This window comes from Oratosquilla oratoria, chromosome 6 (genome assembly GCF_046742065.1).
Source record: "Oratosquilla oratoria isolate Oo_2021 chromosome 6, ASM4674206v1, whole genome shotgun sequence".
NCBI classification, from domain to species: Eukaryota; Metazoa; Arthropoda; class Malacostraca; order Stomatopoda; family Squillidae; genus Oratosquilla; species Oratosquilla oratoria.
The window spans coordinates 23351964-23368610 of NC_134782.1; the positions used below are offsets into that span (position 1 = coordinate 23351964).

A 16647-nucleotide genomic window follows, 5' to 3' on the forward strand; every position below is an offset into this window, starting at 1 on the left:
TAAATTCATCAGCACAATTACTTTTTTCAATTTTTCCAGACTATCTACCTTATGTGGTTGTGGAACATTATTTGGGGAAAAACGAATTTTTCATCGATTGTGGCTATGTACACTCAACAATGTATGCTACTTTTTATATTCGCTAATATTCTCATTGAGTGTAGTATTTATTATATCTGGACATGTGTTTTTAATTCTATTCAATACTGGAGAGTAAAGTTGTGTTCTTGATTAAATAATTACATTGCTCACAATTGGTCAGAAGATGTGTCCATGCACGGGTGTTTTTTCTTCATGTTTGTCTCGTATACTCTACGGCTCCTCGTAACGAAATGAGCAATATTACCAAAGATGGTACATAAATCTCAAGTAACATACGAGTATACCGAAAATTCTTCCCTCGGTCCAACCAAGGGATTGCCGTGTCAAACCGCAGACCCATATCGTAAGCAAATAAAACTAATATAGTCATCCCTTACACCTAGGCAGTCTCCTTTATATTTATTTATCTTTTATTATTATATATTTTTAGGAACTCTATATGTAAAGTCACGACTGACTTACGTAATAAATATTATTTTTCTCCAATAAAATATAGATATTGATACGTTTGCAAGTTGAATCAACTTCGTATATTTTCAATTCCAAATAAGTTTTATTATATAAATCTATAAGTGTAAGTTATTTTGGTAATTTTCATTAGATAAACTTTGGTTGTTATTATTGGAGTTTACTTGATGATAACTATATTTATAGTTTAGCTTTATTTGCGACAACGTTTCTATTATTTCATTGTTCGATTCCGTGAACTGTGTGCTTAGAAAAGTAGGAAACGACGAAGAATTTTAGTTTCTTCTATTTTGGTATCAGCATATATAGGTAAGAAAACACATTTTCTATTGTTATAATATTTTTGGCACTTACTTTTGTCTGTCATGGCACCTGCTGCTATGCCATTGAGATTGTTTATCCCGTGGGGCATTTAGCATCCTCATTCCCTTTGATCTAACATTTCACATGAATAGAAGTTTTATTAAAATGTTGGCTTAAGTTAATCATAGGCAATCACTTTGATGAGAGAAGGAACTTTATTAGCTGACAACATGGTGAAGATGTAGAAACCTTACTTGACCCTCTGAAAAGTTTAAAGTATGATGGCCAATTTTAAATTTAGATATTATTAATTAATACCTAATCAAATGATGGGTAAAATTCCAGAATGACGTAAACACGAAAATCTAACATTAAGCGTACATTGTCCAATATTTCCTAACCTAATATAACCCAACATAACACAGCGTAAACACTCCTTAAAAAAAATGGATAATTCAAATGCAAAAAAGAAAGTGAAAAATGTGTGTGATATTGGTTGGAATAGAACCAATGTATGGAGTACATGGTATTCTACATTAATTTCCTGCATTCCCAAGAAGGATACATATATTTAAGGCATTTTCCTCTTTGTTAGAAGGGCTGTCAAATGAAAATGTACACCATTTGACCTTTCCCTTTTGCACAGTTCAAAAACCTGGTTGCACAAACATAAAATAAATCATGGTTGACCCTACCATAGTGATATCTCGTGAGTGAAGGGTCATCGCGTCTCTCTCCAAACTTCTTAGGGTCAGAGGCAATGCTGTAAGGCCCAGCAGCATAAAGTTGGTATAGCTTGACCTCTTCATTATATTGTTACTATATGGTATCCCTCTCCTCAGAGCACATAAGAATATCCCTTTGGACTGCATAATTTCCTGATCCATTTACAAACACTTCCCATTCACTCCTATTTTGTGCAGTCTCTTCCTTGCTCAGCTAACATTCTTGTTGCATCATCTCCATCCTTCATATTTAGTCTTACCCTCAAAGTTTTAGTATCTACTAAAGTGTAGCATAAGTGGATGAAAAGATCTTGAGGAGAACAACAAGACATGGACATGGTGATAGTTCATTAGATGCTAGAGGAATTTCCGTCAGGCAAAGAAGAGAGAGTGCAAAAGATGAGTATGAAGGGAAACTGGTAATAAATGGATGAGGAAAGGACATGGCCTGAAGGTATTTCTTTTTGTTTGATCTGTACATTTCATGAATGGAGGAGAGGGAGTGGGTAATTACCATGTAATAAAGTGTTTTGTAGGAAACCAGTTTTGGTTATGATATCGAATCATGCTGTGACAGTGTTGTCTTTCTGCATTGGTTCTGACCTGAGTGGTGTGGCAGAGGACAGGGATGGCCTTGAATCTATGAGAATCTAAGATAGCAGGGACAGTAAATGAATTTTGATGGATGTGGGGATGTAGGGTGGGTGTATGGTTTGACTTGACCAAACACCTATAATTGGGAAAATACATTCTGGTATATAAATTTCTTTATCTTGTTTTAATTTATTCTATTTTCTTTTTTTCAGTGAAAATAATGGCTACATTAGTGCGAATCAAGAGGCGGAGACATGAAGAGCCTTCAGAGAATATTGCCATCACACCAAAGCGCTCAAAAACAGAGGAGCCTAGTACTGCTACACCTGCAATTGGAAATGTTACCATTTTAAGGCGTGTTGGGACTCTGAATACTGAGGTGATGTTTTAAAGAATATATTGTATGGTTAATGAATGGTGTAACAAAATTATGTGAAGTTGAGATTGTAGTTTATTATAAAATTAGTTACAGTAGTAACAGCTTGTGTTTTGTGGTATATAAGACTTGCATGTTGAACCAACAATGGATACCTGCAACTGGTAATCCTTTGGGATGAGCATCAGAGAAAATCTCTTTACTGCCCTTCTTTAAAACTCATGAACTTCCTCATCTGCAGGTACAGACCTAAACTACTATCACTTGATCTCATAAGCCATACTCAATATCTTTTTGTATTACCTTGGACAATTTTTCCTCTACTTTTTCATCTATAGAGAGCCAACAGTGACTGATCTCAACTGTCAGTTAGTAGCCAGTCACATAGAAGCTAACCCACTCTAATACAACACTGAGTGCAGTCCAGTGTTTCTTCATGTGAGAGAACCTGTAGAGTATTGCTAGGTACTCAAGGGTCAAGGGTTTCCGATCAATGAAGCTTAACCTCTTCAATACAACTCAAATTCTCATGCACAGGTACAATGATTGATGCATCACAATACTTGCATTATGAAATATAACATCAATGCTGTATTATTCATTCTCTTTCACTGAGTAATAATAAACACAAAAAATTATCAAGTCAATTCACGGAATTCGGGGATCACTCAGCTACAACTACAAAATAAATATAATCAAGATGCTGACACCTGCATCCATATGTACCCACTCACACCTCTTAATACCTATGTAGGCATCATCATATGGAAGAGGTTAAGACAACAATTAATCAAATTCAAATAAATGATAATAACTGTTGCCCTGACTGTCACAAACTTGAAACCTGCAGCCCCTTAATAACTAGCAATGGTCTGTATGTCTTTCCATATATCTCTGAGAAGAAACTTTAAACTGTTGTCAGTGTTGTATTAGTGTGGGTTTGTTTCTCAGCCAACAGGAAGAGGGGAGCAGCTATTAAATATCAACTCTCCTGGTAAGAAAAAGTTGAGGGGGAGTAGTTGAAGTTGACAGAGAGAGAGACACATTGGGTTTGATATGGAAACCAAGTGTCAACCTATTGGGGCGCAGTTTCCAGATGGCGATGAGGATGTTAATAAATTTTGAAGACAGGCACTGGAAAGATGGTTCACTCTAATATCCATCTTGCATGACACTCTCTAAATAAACAAAAAATGTTTAATTTTCAGGACGAACCCATTGAATCTCATTTGAATCTCGCCCTAAAACAAGAGAACGAAGCTTGGGCTAGAAGAGCGAGCTACAAGAAGACCTCAACTCCTGCCTCAGTTGCAAAGCTAAAGGAAAACCAGAAAAAAGAAACCAAATCATATTCCAAATCTGGAAGAATAAAAGTAGGTGGGAAGTAATGTTCCATATTTTGCATTATTGTTTCACAAAATTGGATGAAATATTGACTGAGTTCATTTCACACTTCATATTAATGACACAAGTGAAATAAGAAGCAAATCAATGAAAATTAGAATGCATATCATATTGTACTTACAATAAAGTAAATAACATGTACTATGTTATCATATCACAATGACTAAATTCTTAATGAAGGCTTAGACAATTTGCTCATGCAATATTGAAGGTTAGGCAACTACAAGTTTGTGTCACAGATTTGGATTTTCTGTAGTTTCTGACAGGTTTTGTCCCTATTACTCAGAGACTGCAAGTTTCCTGTACACTACTTTGTTGTGTATGGATTATGTATTTTTTTGTTATTTATTTTTAGTTTTATGTATATATGTTTTTTTTTACATCAGGTTTTTGTGTTTTTACCACATTTTTTTAAACTTTATTTTAGTGTACAGGAAAGGAGCTATTTTCATGGGTACTGTTTCTCATCCTCCAGTTATCTCTAACCCCCCTAACCAGGGAAATAAGCTCTGAACACTCATTCACTCCAGATAGCTCCCAAAAAACTCTTCATTGATTTATTTATGGGCTGAACTGGAGGCTGTGTTTGTATTCCTGGGGACTGCAGGTCTCTTGCAAGAGAGAACTTGGAAAACAAACTCAAATCTATCAGTATATTGCATATGTTGAGTATATACAATACCCAATAATGGAGGCCTGTAAGAACTCACATGTCAATAGGACAGTGGTGCTAGGGAATTTAGTGTAATTTTGAGTATTGTGAAGTTCTTGTGCTCAAATGAATGGTTGCTGTATGGTTAAGAGGCATAATGTTTCTTTTCTTATTCTTCCTAGAACAGGAAACTTGATAGAGAGGAGTAAAATGCATGATTTTAGAGGGATTTTGGGAAAGGACAGTGGATGCGATGACTGAGTGAGACAAAATTGAAATGAAAGTATCTGGAAACAGGCGGTATTTTCTGGAGCATTTTGGAGAAGGATAGAGGAGGAAATGAAATTTGCTTTTCCAAATGTGAAAGGGAAAATTTTTGGGTATGGGATGGGTGAAGGGTGGGTGCATGCCTATGCTGGCTACCTCCTTTATAGGGTGAAAGAGGTCTTTTGGTACATACCTACATATACCAAAGGCTTTTTCCCCCTTACATGGGGGGTAGCCAAAAAGAAAAAGGCATAGAAACCACTCCCACCCATTCCATTTCCTATATATTCCACTCCCCTCCACCCTCCTCCCCCCCTCCCATCCCGGCACCTCCCGGATGACGGGCCACCCCTGTATCCTGTCCACTGCCCTGGGTCAGAAGCAGTGTCTTGGTATATAGAATGATAAATTTGAAAATCCATATAAAAATCAATATAGATTTGTTACTGGAAAATGTTGTGGGTGAGGCTGATAAAGAAGGAAATGGTAAAAAGTGTGCATCAGCCGATAGTGAAAAGGTGTACAGAGATAGTGCATTTCAGGATCTTTGCTTACTCCTCCATAGTTACCCCTTTCTTTTATTGTGCCTCATTCATGTTTACTCAGTTTTTATTCAAGTTTCTTTTCATACATACATTATCACAAATTTATACTCATATATGAACTTTGTACATTTATGTATGAAATCATTTGGGGTCTTTTATGTATTCATAGATCGTGTGTGTTTTTCAGCTGGTTAATGCACGGCGAGATGGTCTCGATAAAGTTGCAAACCTCTTTGATGGTGTAATAGAGGAAGACACTAAGCAATCCAAGGTATTTCCTCTTGATCTTGTTGTTGATGGATTTATTTGTTAATAATATTTCTACATATGTATTTTGATTCCTCATACCAGGGTACTGGCCGTCAAGTTATGTATTGTCAATACTTGAAGGACTTGGTACACTAAGGTATCAGAGTAATGTAGCATTCTTTTATGTTTGGGGATGTATCTTCATTCATAAAGTAATGTTGAGCCACTTTTTAACTGTTGTTGTCCCTCTCTCGTGCCACACTGCTTGGGTCAAAGGCAATGCAGTGAGGCACAGGTCATCCACAACAGGGCCAGACAACCAGAGCTGGTTTACCCCTCACTGCCTCATGTGGTGAAACTGACTCCTACTTTCTTTCAATGTTTCAGGATGAAGATGTGATTACCTGCAATAGTGTGCCAATGAAATCAGAGAAAGTGGACTATGTGTACGATTTATATTTCACATCTGTACCTGTGGAGCACAGTAGCTGGATGGAGAATATTTGTGAGTAAGTATCAAGGTGCATTGCCTTTGACTTGAATGGTGTGGAGGGGGAGGGGGATGACCCTTTATCTATGGCAGTGGTTCCCAACCATTCCTGGCTTGAGGCACCCTTGCCAAGCCTTTCAGAAGTCCCCAGGACCCTTATTAGGAAATCTAAATTCTAGTTTGTCAGTATTTTGTTGATTCACCATCAATGTAACAAAATTTTGTCCCTGGATAATATGAAAATACTCATCTTTACACTGATGCTGCTTTATTGAACAAAAATGGATGACAGAGAGAGTTGGTACTGGGTAATATGAAAATTATTTTTGCCCTGAATTTTGGTGGCACCTTCAGTTGATCTCACGCCACTCCTTGGTGCCGCGGCACACTGGTTGGGAACCACTGATCTATGGGGTGCTTTGATGGGAAAAACAGTGCATGAGTTTTAGATGAGTATAGCTTAGGTCTAGGATGGGTATAAGCTTTGACTTTGCCACCCCTTATAAGGGAAAAAATATATATTTGTATTAATGTAAGTATGGAAATTGCTGGTAATGTTACTGTTGTACTTCATTATCTTACAAATACAATAGATGTGAAAACAAGTAACAACAAATTCTGGAGAACAGTAAACCATCAAAAACTCAAAATTAAATCCCCCTACATCCAGTGTCTTTCACTTGTAGATAGAGATGATGAAAAACCTCACAGACACCTTAATCTATGCAAGACAGGAGTATATGTCAGTGGTATGGTTCCCACACAATGTGAACAATACAAGCAAGACTGAGAGGATACAAAAGACAGCAACCAATGTGGTTCCCATCTTGGTGGATAAGCTATACAAGGAGAGACTAAAAGCATTGGGTCTGCCAACATTGAAGGATTGAAGAGAAAGTGACTTGATTACAGTGGTCAGGTCACTAAAGGGAATAGGCTACATTGACATAAGAAATCTCTTGATTAGGGATGGAATGGCTTTAAGAGGGCATGAGAACAAATTGAGAAAGACTGAATGTGTAAAAAACGTGAAGAAATAGTATTCCATATAAAAGCATGAATACTTGGAATAGCTTAGAAAGTTATATAACCCAAGCTTGAACAATATAGATAATTATACAAAGGAAGATCATCTGGACATGAGACCTTTTGGTCCATAATTAAATGAATAAAATAAATAGTAATTGAATGAATAAAATAAATAGATAAATAATATATAAATGAACAAACAAATAAATAAATAATGAACAAACAGAAATAATGAACAAATGAATAAATAATAAACAAACAGAAAATAATAAATAAATAATGAACAAACAGAAAATAATAATGAATGATAAATAATAGCAAATAAACAGATACATACATGCATATACCAAGGCTTTTTCCCCCTTACAAGGGAAGTAGCCAAAAAGGAAAAAGCATAGAATCATTCCCACCCATTCCATCCCTGAATACACTCCACACTCCTCCACCCTCCCTCTCATCTCATAAGATAAAATATATGGCAGCCATCAGAGCATACTGCTATGGTATCTAAATGAACCTTAAAACTTCAAAATGTACTACATTGCACTGCCTCGGCAGGAAGTATGTTCCTTTCATTTACTACATAGTTGGTGAAGTTGTTTCTACCAACTTCCAAATTAAACCTACTTCCTGACAGTTTCAGATAATTATTTCTTGTCTGATTTGCATCCAGTGTGAAAATTTCATCAATTTTGATGTTGTCAATTCCCTGTAGAATCATAAAGACCTGTATTGAATCACCTCTGGCTACTGTTCTTTATGAAAGATAGATTCATATGTTTTAGTTGATTTTTGTATGATTTCTTTCTGATATTTGGAATTAGTTTGGTGGCTTGTTGTAGTTTTTTCAATCTGTCACTGTCTTTAATGAGATTTGGTGACCATATGGAAACACTATATACCAAATGTGGACGAACTAATGACAGATGGACTTTTAAAATCAAAAGATTGAGCAATCAGTCCTACATACATATACCATGGCTTTTTCCCCCTTACTAGGGAGGTAGCCAAAAAGGAAAAGGCATAAAATCATTCCCACCCATTCCATCCCTGAAAACACTCCACACCCCTCCACCCTCCCTCCCATCTTAGCACCTCCTAGATGACGGGTCATCCCTGCACCCTGTCCACTGCCCTGGGTCAGAAGCAGTGTTGCAAGACACAGCACATCCACAGCAATGCCGCTTAATTAAATCAGTCCTAAAATCTTATTTACTTTCCCTGAGACAAAAATACATTGCTTAGATGATTTGAGATCATTACTGATAATTATCTAAATCTTCTTGGATATCTAATTGTTTTAAGTGATCATTTGCTATTCTGCATATTTTTGTATAATCAGCAAATTTGGACACTGTAGATTTCAGTCCATGGTCTATATCATTTATGAATGCTATGAAAAGAAGTGGCCCAAGAACTGAATCCTTAGGAACTCCACTCGTAAAAAATTTCCACCTAGAAGTTTTGCCATTTAGAACAATTCCTAGTTTACAATCATTTAACCAATTACTAGTCCAGCTCAATAGGCAATAGGCTCAATGAGGTGAATCTAATTTAGCAAGTAGTCTTTAGTACAGGACACTATCAAAAACTTTCACAAAATCAAGATATATAAAATTATATTGTTTCTTTTGTCATAATTAGAGATGACTGTGTTGTAGTATTTGAGTAGGTTAGTTACACAAGGACGTTTCTGTCTGAATCCACGCTAGCTATCATTTATCAAACAATTACTTTTTAAATGGTGTTTGATAGCATCCCTGATGATAATTTCCATTACTTTTCCTACGATTGGGGTTAAGCTTATAGGCCTGTAGTTCATTGACTTCTTTTTGTCACCCTTTTTGAATATGGGGGTAACATTATCTAACTTCCATTCTCTTGGGACATCTCCAGATATTAATTTAAATCTAAATATGATAATTGAAGATATAATTAATTTAAATCTTAAGTATGAGGTGCCAAGATGGTAGAGCGTGGAGGGGAGTGGAGTGTATTTAGGGATAGAATGGGTGGGAATGGTTTTTATGCCATTTTCTTTTTGGCTACCTCCCTTGTAAGGGGGAAAAAGCCTTTGGTATATGTAAGTATGATGATTAAAGAACAAATATATATAGCCCAAGGTGGAATTATACATGAATTTGAAGCTAGGTATGGTCATTGGAGAATAAAATACAGGACTTCATGAGCATTGCTCCTTTCCTGTATATTGTACAACAGTTAGTAAATTAGGTAATAACGTGTGCACATACATGCACACAGACAGACAGAGGTTTTGCTGGTATGGAATGAAAGATCAACAAGAGGTCATAGTAAAAAACTGAAAAATTGAATTTGTTTGAAAGATGTTAGGAGGTATAGCTTTCCATGTTGATGTGTAGACATATGGAACAAGTTGGATCGAGATATAATTCAGGCCAACACCATAAAGGAAATTAAGTCAAAATTTGATGGGTACAAGCAGAGATGGAGCCACATTAACACAGATAACTCTATATACAACAGTTAGGAAAACATAGCAAGATAGATAAACATACACATACACACACCTTTTTTATATGAGTTAGTTTATTGGCAATCTTTCATAATATTTACTTAGGGTTACTGCATTAGGATAAACATTAGCAGAATTATTTCAGGTTTTACTTCGAAGAGGATCCTGTGAACACACAGGTTTCTCAAACAGGCCATGTTAATGTTAAGGACAAACAAGTTTCATTTCAAAGCAGGTGAAAGCTACTAATTCATTAATTTTCTTTAGCTGTTTATCTTTTTTGAGTTATTGTTGCATATGTAACAATTTTTTCTTGCACTAGAAGATTAGAACTAAAATAATACTTTGGTTATTGTATTTCATATTTCTTTTTGGTCAATACATTATTTAAAAATATGTACCCAGGAGCAGTAGTTATATCACTTGTAATATTAAATGTATTAGATTCCAGCGATACTCCTGCAACCTTGTGCATGAGGATGAAATTGAAACCCATCAAGATGATTATGATTATGATGATGAAGATGATGAAAATGATGAATGCAACTGGAGGAACGACTATCCTGAAGAAGATGATGATGAGGATGGGAATGAGTCAGATTACTTGTAAGTAGAGTGTTACATGTATACTGATCACTTTCATTTGCACCCTTATCTCTGTTACCTTCCTCAAATCTCCCTATTATCTCAATGTATTATCCCCAAAGACAGAAGTGCTGGTTCTCAGGTACAGAATACAAACACCTATCAATAAGCAGCTTTCATTTAATGGATAAATAGATTACATTGCCATGTACCATCCATCTGCAAGTGTTGCCAGGCTTGAAATTTCCAGTCTTTATTATTCTCAGGATAATGCTTCAGTAAGTCATGTTGCCTTAAATCTCTTGATAAAAATATTGGTCAATATTCTGTTGTTGTTTCTATGTTCCTGACTAAGATTAGGGGAAAAGCAGTCAACAGCTGTTACCTTCCCTGTGAAAAAGTGGTGGAACAATTATGGGAGTTGATAGAGAGGGAGAGAATCCTCAAGGGTAGAAACTTTGGGCATGGTCTCTAAATTGAGTGCTAGGTCCTGCAGCAGGAGGTGAGGGTGTTGAAGGACTATGGAAATGGGTGATAGGAAAATCATCTTGTTTCATGTCTGCTGAGGGACCACCATATGTAGGCTGTAGTTATTCATTTACCAGTTATTTTATTCAATAAATTTTATTGCAGCCTTTCATAGTGTACCGATGACAGTTCCTACTTCAGTGACAACTTTAGAGAAGACCCAAGGGCCATTGGTGTGTTTTCTATTGCCAGTACCAACAATACCAACAGAATAGGCTTGGCCACAGAGTCAAACTGCCCTGAATGTAGTCATTACAAAAAAGGCACAGAACATCTTGTACTACAATACCACACACAAACAATCTCAAAACAATAATTCAGTGTATCTTCACAGAGTGACTTATGGTCCTGCCTGGAGACTGTTACTAGTTGTTTATATTTTAACTACAAGTAGTTTTTGTATTGATGATCTACTGAAATATCTTTATGTGTACTTAGTTGTTGGATTTGACTGTGTAATAAGCTTTATTATTTATTTGTTTAATATTTTTCTTGTGGCAGAGATGCTGATGAGTACATGGTTTCAAAGATGCAAAATACTAGACTATGTGAGTACAAATATTACTGTTTGTTGCATTAAAAACATTTCATTCTCTTCTGTGTGTATTTATGAGGGGTAGTCTAATCAAGGCATACACACACCCTTTGCCCATCCTGCATTCCCTGCCATATGTGACCCCAAATATTTAAAGCTCTTCATTTCTTCATGAGTTCAAATCCTAGTACTCTTTCATTTACCCTGTCTCTCAACTCCCTCTCCACCCCACTCTCCTCCTCACCTCTTTGTTTCTCACTCTATCCAACCTATTAACCCCAACCATACTTCTCAGGCATTTCATCTCAAACACATTTAAACTCTTCCTCTCTTCATGTTCCATGTTTCTGCCCCATACAGTTCTGTTGGTACAATCACCCTTTCATGCAATCTCTTCTTAGCATCCATTCCCAAATGTCCATTTCTCATCACAGTTTTTAATCCCCTAAGGCATTTAAGTGCTTCTCTCAATCTACATTCTACCTCCACCTCCACTCCTCCCTTTCCCACCACATTCACACCTAAATATTTAAAGATATCCACTTCTTCCAGTCTTTCTCCCTTAATACTCACCTCCAGTTTGCTGCTACATTCTCCCGTTGTACATCACATCACCTTACCTTTGTCCACATTTAACTTAACTTCCTTCTTTCACACACCTTCCCAAACTCTGTCACTAACTTCCTTAATCCCTCTGATCCTGCTAAAAGTTTATGTAACTGTATACTTGTGTAGTAATTGTTCCCTCTTGTAAAAGATAAATGATCATTATAATGATATATTTTAATGATAATCTCTCTACCTGTAGGTCCTATCTTGTCACATTTTCACTCACTCATTATGTAGTTTATATCTTAAAGGTAAAGATAAGGCTACCAGATACGAGGAGCAAATTTAAGTAGATGTACTTATCCATAAGAATTACACAGCACATGGGAAAGGGTGGTGGATGAAAGGGTGGTTGATAAGGCATTAATGGACTATGTAGTGGCATCCAAAGGAAGGATAGGAAGAGTTCTGGATGTTGGTGTTCCAAATGGAGAGGGTAGGGGAATATCAGATACTTTTCTAGTAGAAGGTAAGTTGAGTGTGGAGGATAGGTGGGAATAGAAGAAAAGAGTGGAAAGTAGAGAGGTGCTTAGGGTGAACTGTTTAAATGAGAAGGAAAAGGAGCAGGAGTACCAGAAGAAACTGAGAGAAGAGTGGGAGGTGGTGAAGGTTAGAGTAGAGGTGGGAGTGGAAGAGGAATGAGGGTGTTACAAGGAAGAAGTGATGGGGTGTCCAAAGATGGTATGTGAAACAAAGAGGATGGGAGAGAATAGAAGGAAGGGTAGTGAGTGGTGGGAAGAAGTGAAAATTGTTGTAGAAGAAAAAATGAGCATTTAGGGATTGGTTGCAAAGTAGGACTTGAGAAACATTAGAGGTACAAAGAAAAAAAAGAAAAGAACCAAGACATAAGGTAAAGGAGGCAAGAAGAGAGCAGATGTAAAGTAGTGAAAGAGTATGACAGAACTTATTGAAATTAGTAAAAAGATGTTTTGGAAGAAAGTTAAGAGAGGAAGGGGAGGCGTGTCAGGCAGAAAAGAAAAGGTAAAAAGTACAGAGTGACAGATGTTAATGGAAATGGAGGTGGTAAGGGGAAGATGGATGGAATGAATTAAGAATGTGGAAGAGGATGGAGAGGGATTGGTGGTGGCATTAAGAGGTGCTAAGAAAGTGATGGCTATGAAAAAAGAAAATGGAAGAGATGAGGTAAAAGAAGTTTTGAAAATTATGAGAGTAGTTAAAGGGATTAGATAGGTGTCATGCAGAGTGTCTCAAAAAGGGAGGTACAGTAAAAATGGACTGGCTAGTGAAGTTGTTTAATGTGTGGCTAAGGGAGGGGAGAGTGCCAGAGGACTGGAGGAATGCATGGATAGTTCAGATTTACAAAGGAAAAGGGGACAAATGTGGTTGCAGTATTATTAGAGGGATCAGTTTGTTTAGTGGAGTTGAGAAAGCTTATGGGAGGGTTTGAATTTAGAGGAATAGGAGAGGAACAGAGGGATTGGTGAGGAGCAGTGTGGTTTTAAGAAAGGTAAAGGGTGTATAAATCGGATTTTTGTGGTAAGACATAGTTGTGAGAAGGTTTTGCCAAAAGGCAAGGGCATTTTTTGGGCCTTTATGGATTTGGAAGTTTATGACAGGGTAGACAGGAAGGCACTGTGGGAGGTTTTGCAGATATATGGGATAGGAGGAAAGGTATTAAGGGCAGTCAAAAGTTTTTACAAGACTAGTAGAGCCTGTGTAAGAATAGGAAATAGAAAGAGCAAGTGGTTTGAGGTAAGGTTGGGACTGTGTCATGTTGCCATGGCTCTTCCCTGTGTACATGGATGGGGTCATATAGGAAGCAGATGCAAGGGCAATGGACAGGGGACTGGTGATGGTTACAGAAAATGGAGAAAAGTGGGAGGTGAGCCAGTTGGTGTTTCTGGATGACACTGCTTGTTACAGGGTTAGAGAAGGGATTAAGCCAGTGACAGAATTTGGGAAGGTATGTGATAGAAGAAAGTGGAAGATAAATGTCGATAAAAGTAAGGTAATGAGATGTACAAAGGGAGATGTTGGCAGCAAGCTGGAAGTAAGTCTTGAAATAGAGATGCTAGAGGAAGTGGATAGTTTTAAGTATTTTGGGTTGCATGTGGCAGGAAATGGAGGATCAGGGCTAGAAGTAAATCATAGATTGAGAGAGAAATAAATGTCTTGGAATAAAAAGTGTTATGAGAAATATGCATCTTGGAGTGGATGCAAAGGGAAGATTGTACGAAGGAGTGATTGTTCCAACAATGCTGTAAAGGGCGGAGACTTGGAGTTTGATAGAGGCAGAAAGGAGAAATTTAAATTTGTTTGAGCTGAAGCATTAAGAAGAGCATGATAGGGGTTACAAGGTTGGATAGAGTGAGAAATGAGGAAGTGAGGAGAAGAACAGGGATGGAAAAGGAGATGGGAGATAGGATTGATGAAAGAGTATTGGGATGGTTTAGACACATGGAAAGAATGAGTGAAGATTAACAAAAGAGATGTGGAAGGCAGAGGTGGATGGAGTGAACTTAAAGGGACAACCAAGGATGATATGGATGGATGAGGTGAAAAGGGCATTGAGGAAGAGGGGAATGACTGTTGAACAAGGAAGGGAGAAGGCAGGAAATAGGGTAAGTGGAGAATTGCTTTGTATGGATACTTTGATGCAGCCAAAAGGAATTTATTCTTTTTTTCTCAGTTTTCTGCATGATGGGACAGAGAGGGGTTGTCACAAATTAAATGAAGCAACCTTGCTATGGATGTACTGTGTCATGCTACATTGCTTCTGACCCAGGCAGTGAGCAGGAGACCAGGATGACCCTTCACCCATGAGGAGCTAACAAAGGTGGTGGATGGGAGAGGAATGGGTGGGAGTGGGTGCATGCCTTTGACTTGGCTACCTTCCTTGTAAGGGGAAGAAGCCCTTAGTATATAGATAGATATTTTTTATATGACATATATTTCTTTACAGATGATTCTGATGAAAGTTATGATGTGGATGACTATGAAGAAGCTTTTGATGATGATGGCAGCCTAGTGAATGCTGGGGGGTCTTATATGAGCACTTTTGTGATGTATCAGAAAAAACAAAGGAAAACCAGCAGCAGTAGTGACAGCAGTGGCAGCAGTGACAGCAGTGGCAGCAGTGATAGTGAAAAAGAAACGGATTCAGATGATAGCAGTATTGATGATGAGTGATGCTGTAATGGAGAAAATATATCAAAGTGTTTATTTCTGTGATGAAAAACATATAGGATAATAAAATATTATATATTATTTCATATGAAGAATCGCTTATGATTATGGAACATGATACACCAAATAAAAGGAAGGATTTTGTACACTGCATTTTATTTATCCCCGTATCTCTTGTGTTTATGTCTGTTATTGAAAGCAAAAAAAAGCTTGAAGCATGATAGAAGAATAATCATAACTTTTGCCTCAAATTTCATTGAGTGGAAAACCCGTAACCCCGTGGCAGCTGGCAACAGTCCTTGGGTCCTCCTGCCAATGTCTCTGGGAAGGAACTTTGGACTGTTGTCTGCCTTGTATTAATGTGAAACAGTTTCTATGTCACCAGCTGTAAGTCGTGGGAGGTGTAGATCAATCTGTGGTCATCAGTTCTCCATGTATGAAAAGGTGTAAATCTCGATGAGGGTGACTTGAGATCTTAAAACCAGTCTGGAGAGGGAGTGTAAGTCCTCTGGGCATGTCTCGATGGAAGTGAGGGAGTTGATGGGTTTTGAAATTGGTCAGTTCTGTTATCCATCTTGCAGGACCACCACAAGTAGGTAACTATCATTGGTCCCTAGCATGATGGATCTTATGGAAATTGGTTCTCATTGTTGTGAATAGCATTGAAGATCTATGGCTTCAAAAGATGACATCAAGGACTTTGAAGGAGAATGGATGTCAGAAAAATATATAAAAGAAAAAAAAAGCCTGGAACAGGCACAATATTTAGTCACTTCCACCTCTTTTTTCTGTAAGCAGAGCAACACATCAGCACTTACCTTCCCACATTTACAATCTTGTGGCATTGAAATAAATCAATAATAATATTAATAATAATTTGGGTTGAAGAGTCGCTACACGCGACGGAGGAAGAGCTGACGGCAGTTCGAACCCTGCAGTCAGCGACTTGGACCAATGGCATTGTTAAAGTAACGGTCACCGTCGTAGTAGATAGGGGAATTCGCGAAGTCGAAACGAATCAGATCAACAATGATAAACTGAATTCTTTCATATTCTTATTGTACCATAACAAAATCTTTAAATGTATCTAAAGTAGTTACAGTGTACAGCCCAGGGTTTGTACAAATTTTTTCATAAATATCTACCCAACGGGAATGAGAAAGGTATTGTTCCTTTCCATTTGAATGGATGCCAGAGATAAATGAAACAGGAAGGCAACAGCGGTACAGTTTTGGTCTCCGTCCTACAGAATGGACATAAATTCAATAGAATCAGTATAGAGAAGAATGACCAAAATGATACATGACTCAGAAATTTGCCTTACGAAGAGAGGCTTAGGCACCTAAACTTACACTCTCTTGGATTGACGCAGAGTGCGGGGTGATCTAATAGAAGTGTTCAAGTGGATCAAAGGCTATAACAAGGGTGATGCAAACAAGGTCATCATAATAAAACAACAGGACAGGACTCGCAGTAATGGGTATAAACTGGACAAATTTAGATTTAAGAAGGAAATAGGCAAGAATTGGTTTACTAATAGGGTGG

The 16647-nt window shown here is 37.4% G+C and overlaps 1 protein-coding gene across 8 annotated transcripts; it reads left to right on the top strand.

Moving 5' to 3' along the window:
• Positions 1 to 336: 336 nt before the first annotated feature.
• LOC143026347 (putative RNA polymerase II nuclear localization protein SLC7A6OS) lies at positions 337 to 15248 on the top strand. 8 transcript variants are annotated; one of them, XR_012966473.1, is made up of 9 exons: positions 337 to 445; positions 2405 to 2571; positions 3777 to 3941; positions 5624 to 5707; positions 6073 to 6194; positions 9844 to 9933; positions 10143 to 10304; positions 10406 to 10561; positions 11313 to 11333. XR_012966473.1 is itself a non-coding variant. In XM_076186566.1 (9 exons), the coding sequence occupies exons 1-9, from the start codon at positions 352 to 354 to the stop codon at positions 15103 to 15105; spliced, it is 1158 nt and encodes a 385-aa protein (XP_076042681.1). In that variant the 5' UTR covers positions 337 to 351; the 3' UTR covers positions 15106 to 15248. The 8 variants fall into 8 exon arrangements, 7 of the variants coding, with proteins under 7 accessions (XP_076042681.1, XP_076042684.1, XP_076042687.1 ...); XM_076186566.1 differs by lacking the exon at positions 10406 to 10561 and adding an exon at positions 14879 to 15248 and having other exon boundaries at positions 11313 to 11359; XM_076186572.1 differs by lacking the exons at positions 337 to 445; positions 10406 to 10561 and adding exons at positions 687 to 879; positions 14879 to 15248 and having other exon boundaries at positions 11313 to 11359.
• The last annotated feature ends 1399 nt before the right edge of the window (positions 15249 to 16647 follow it).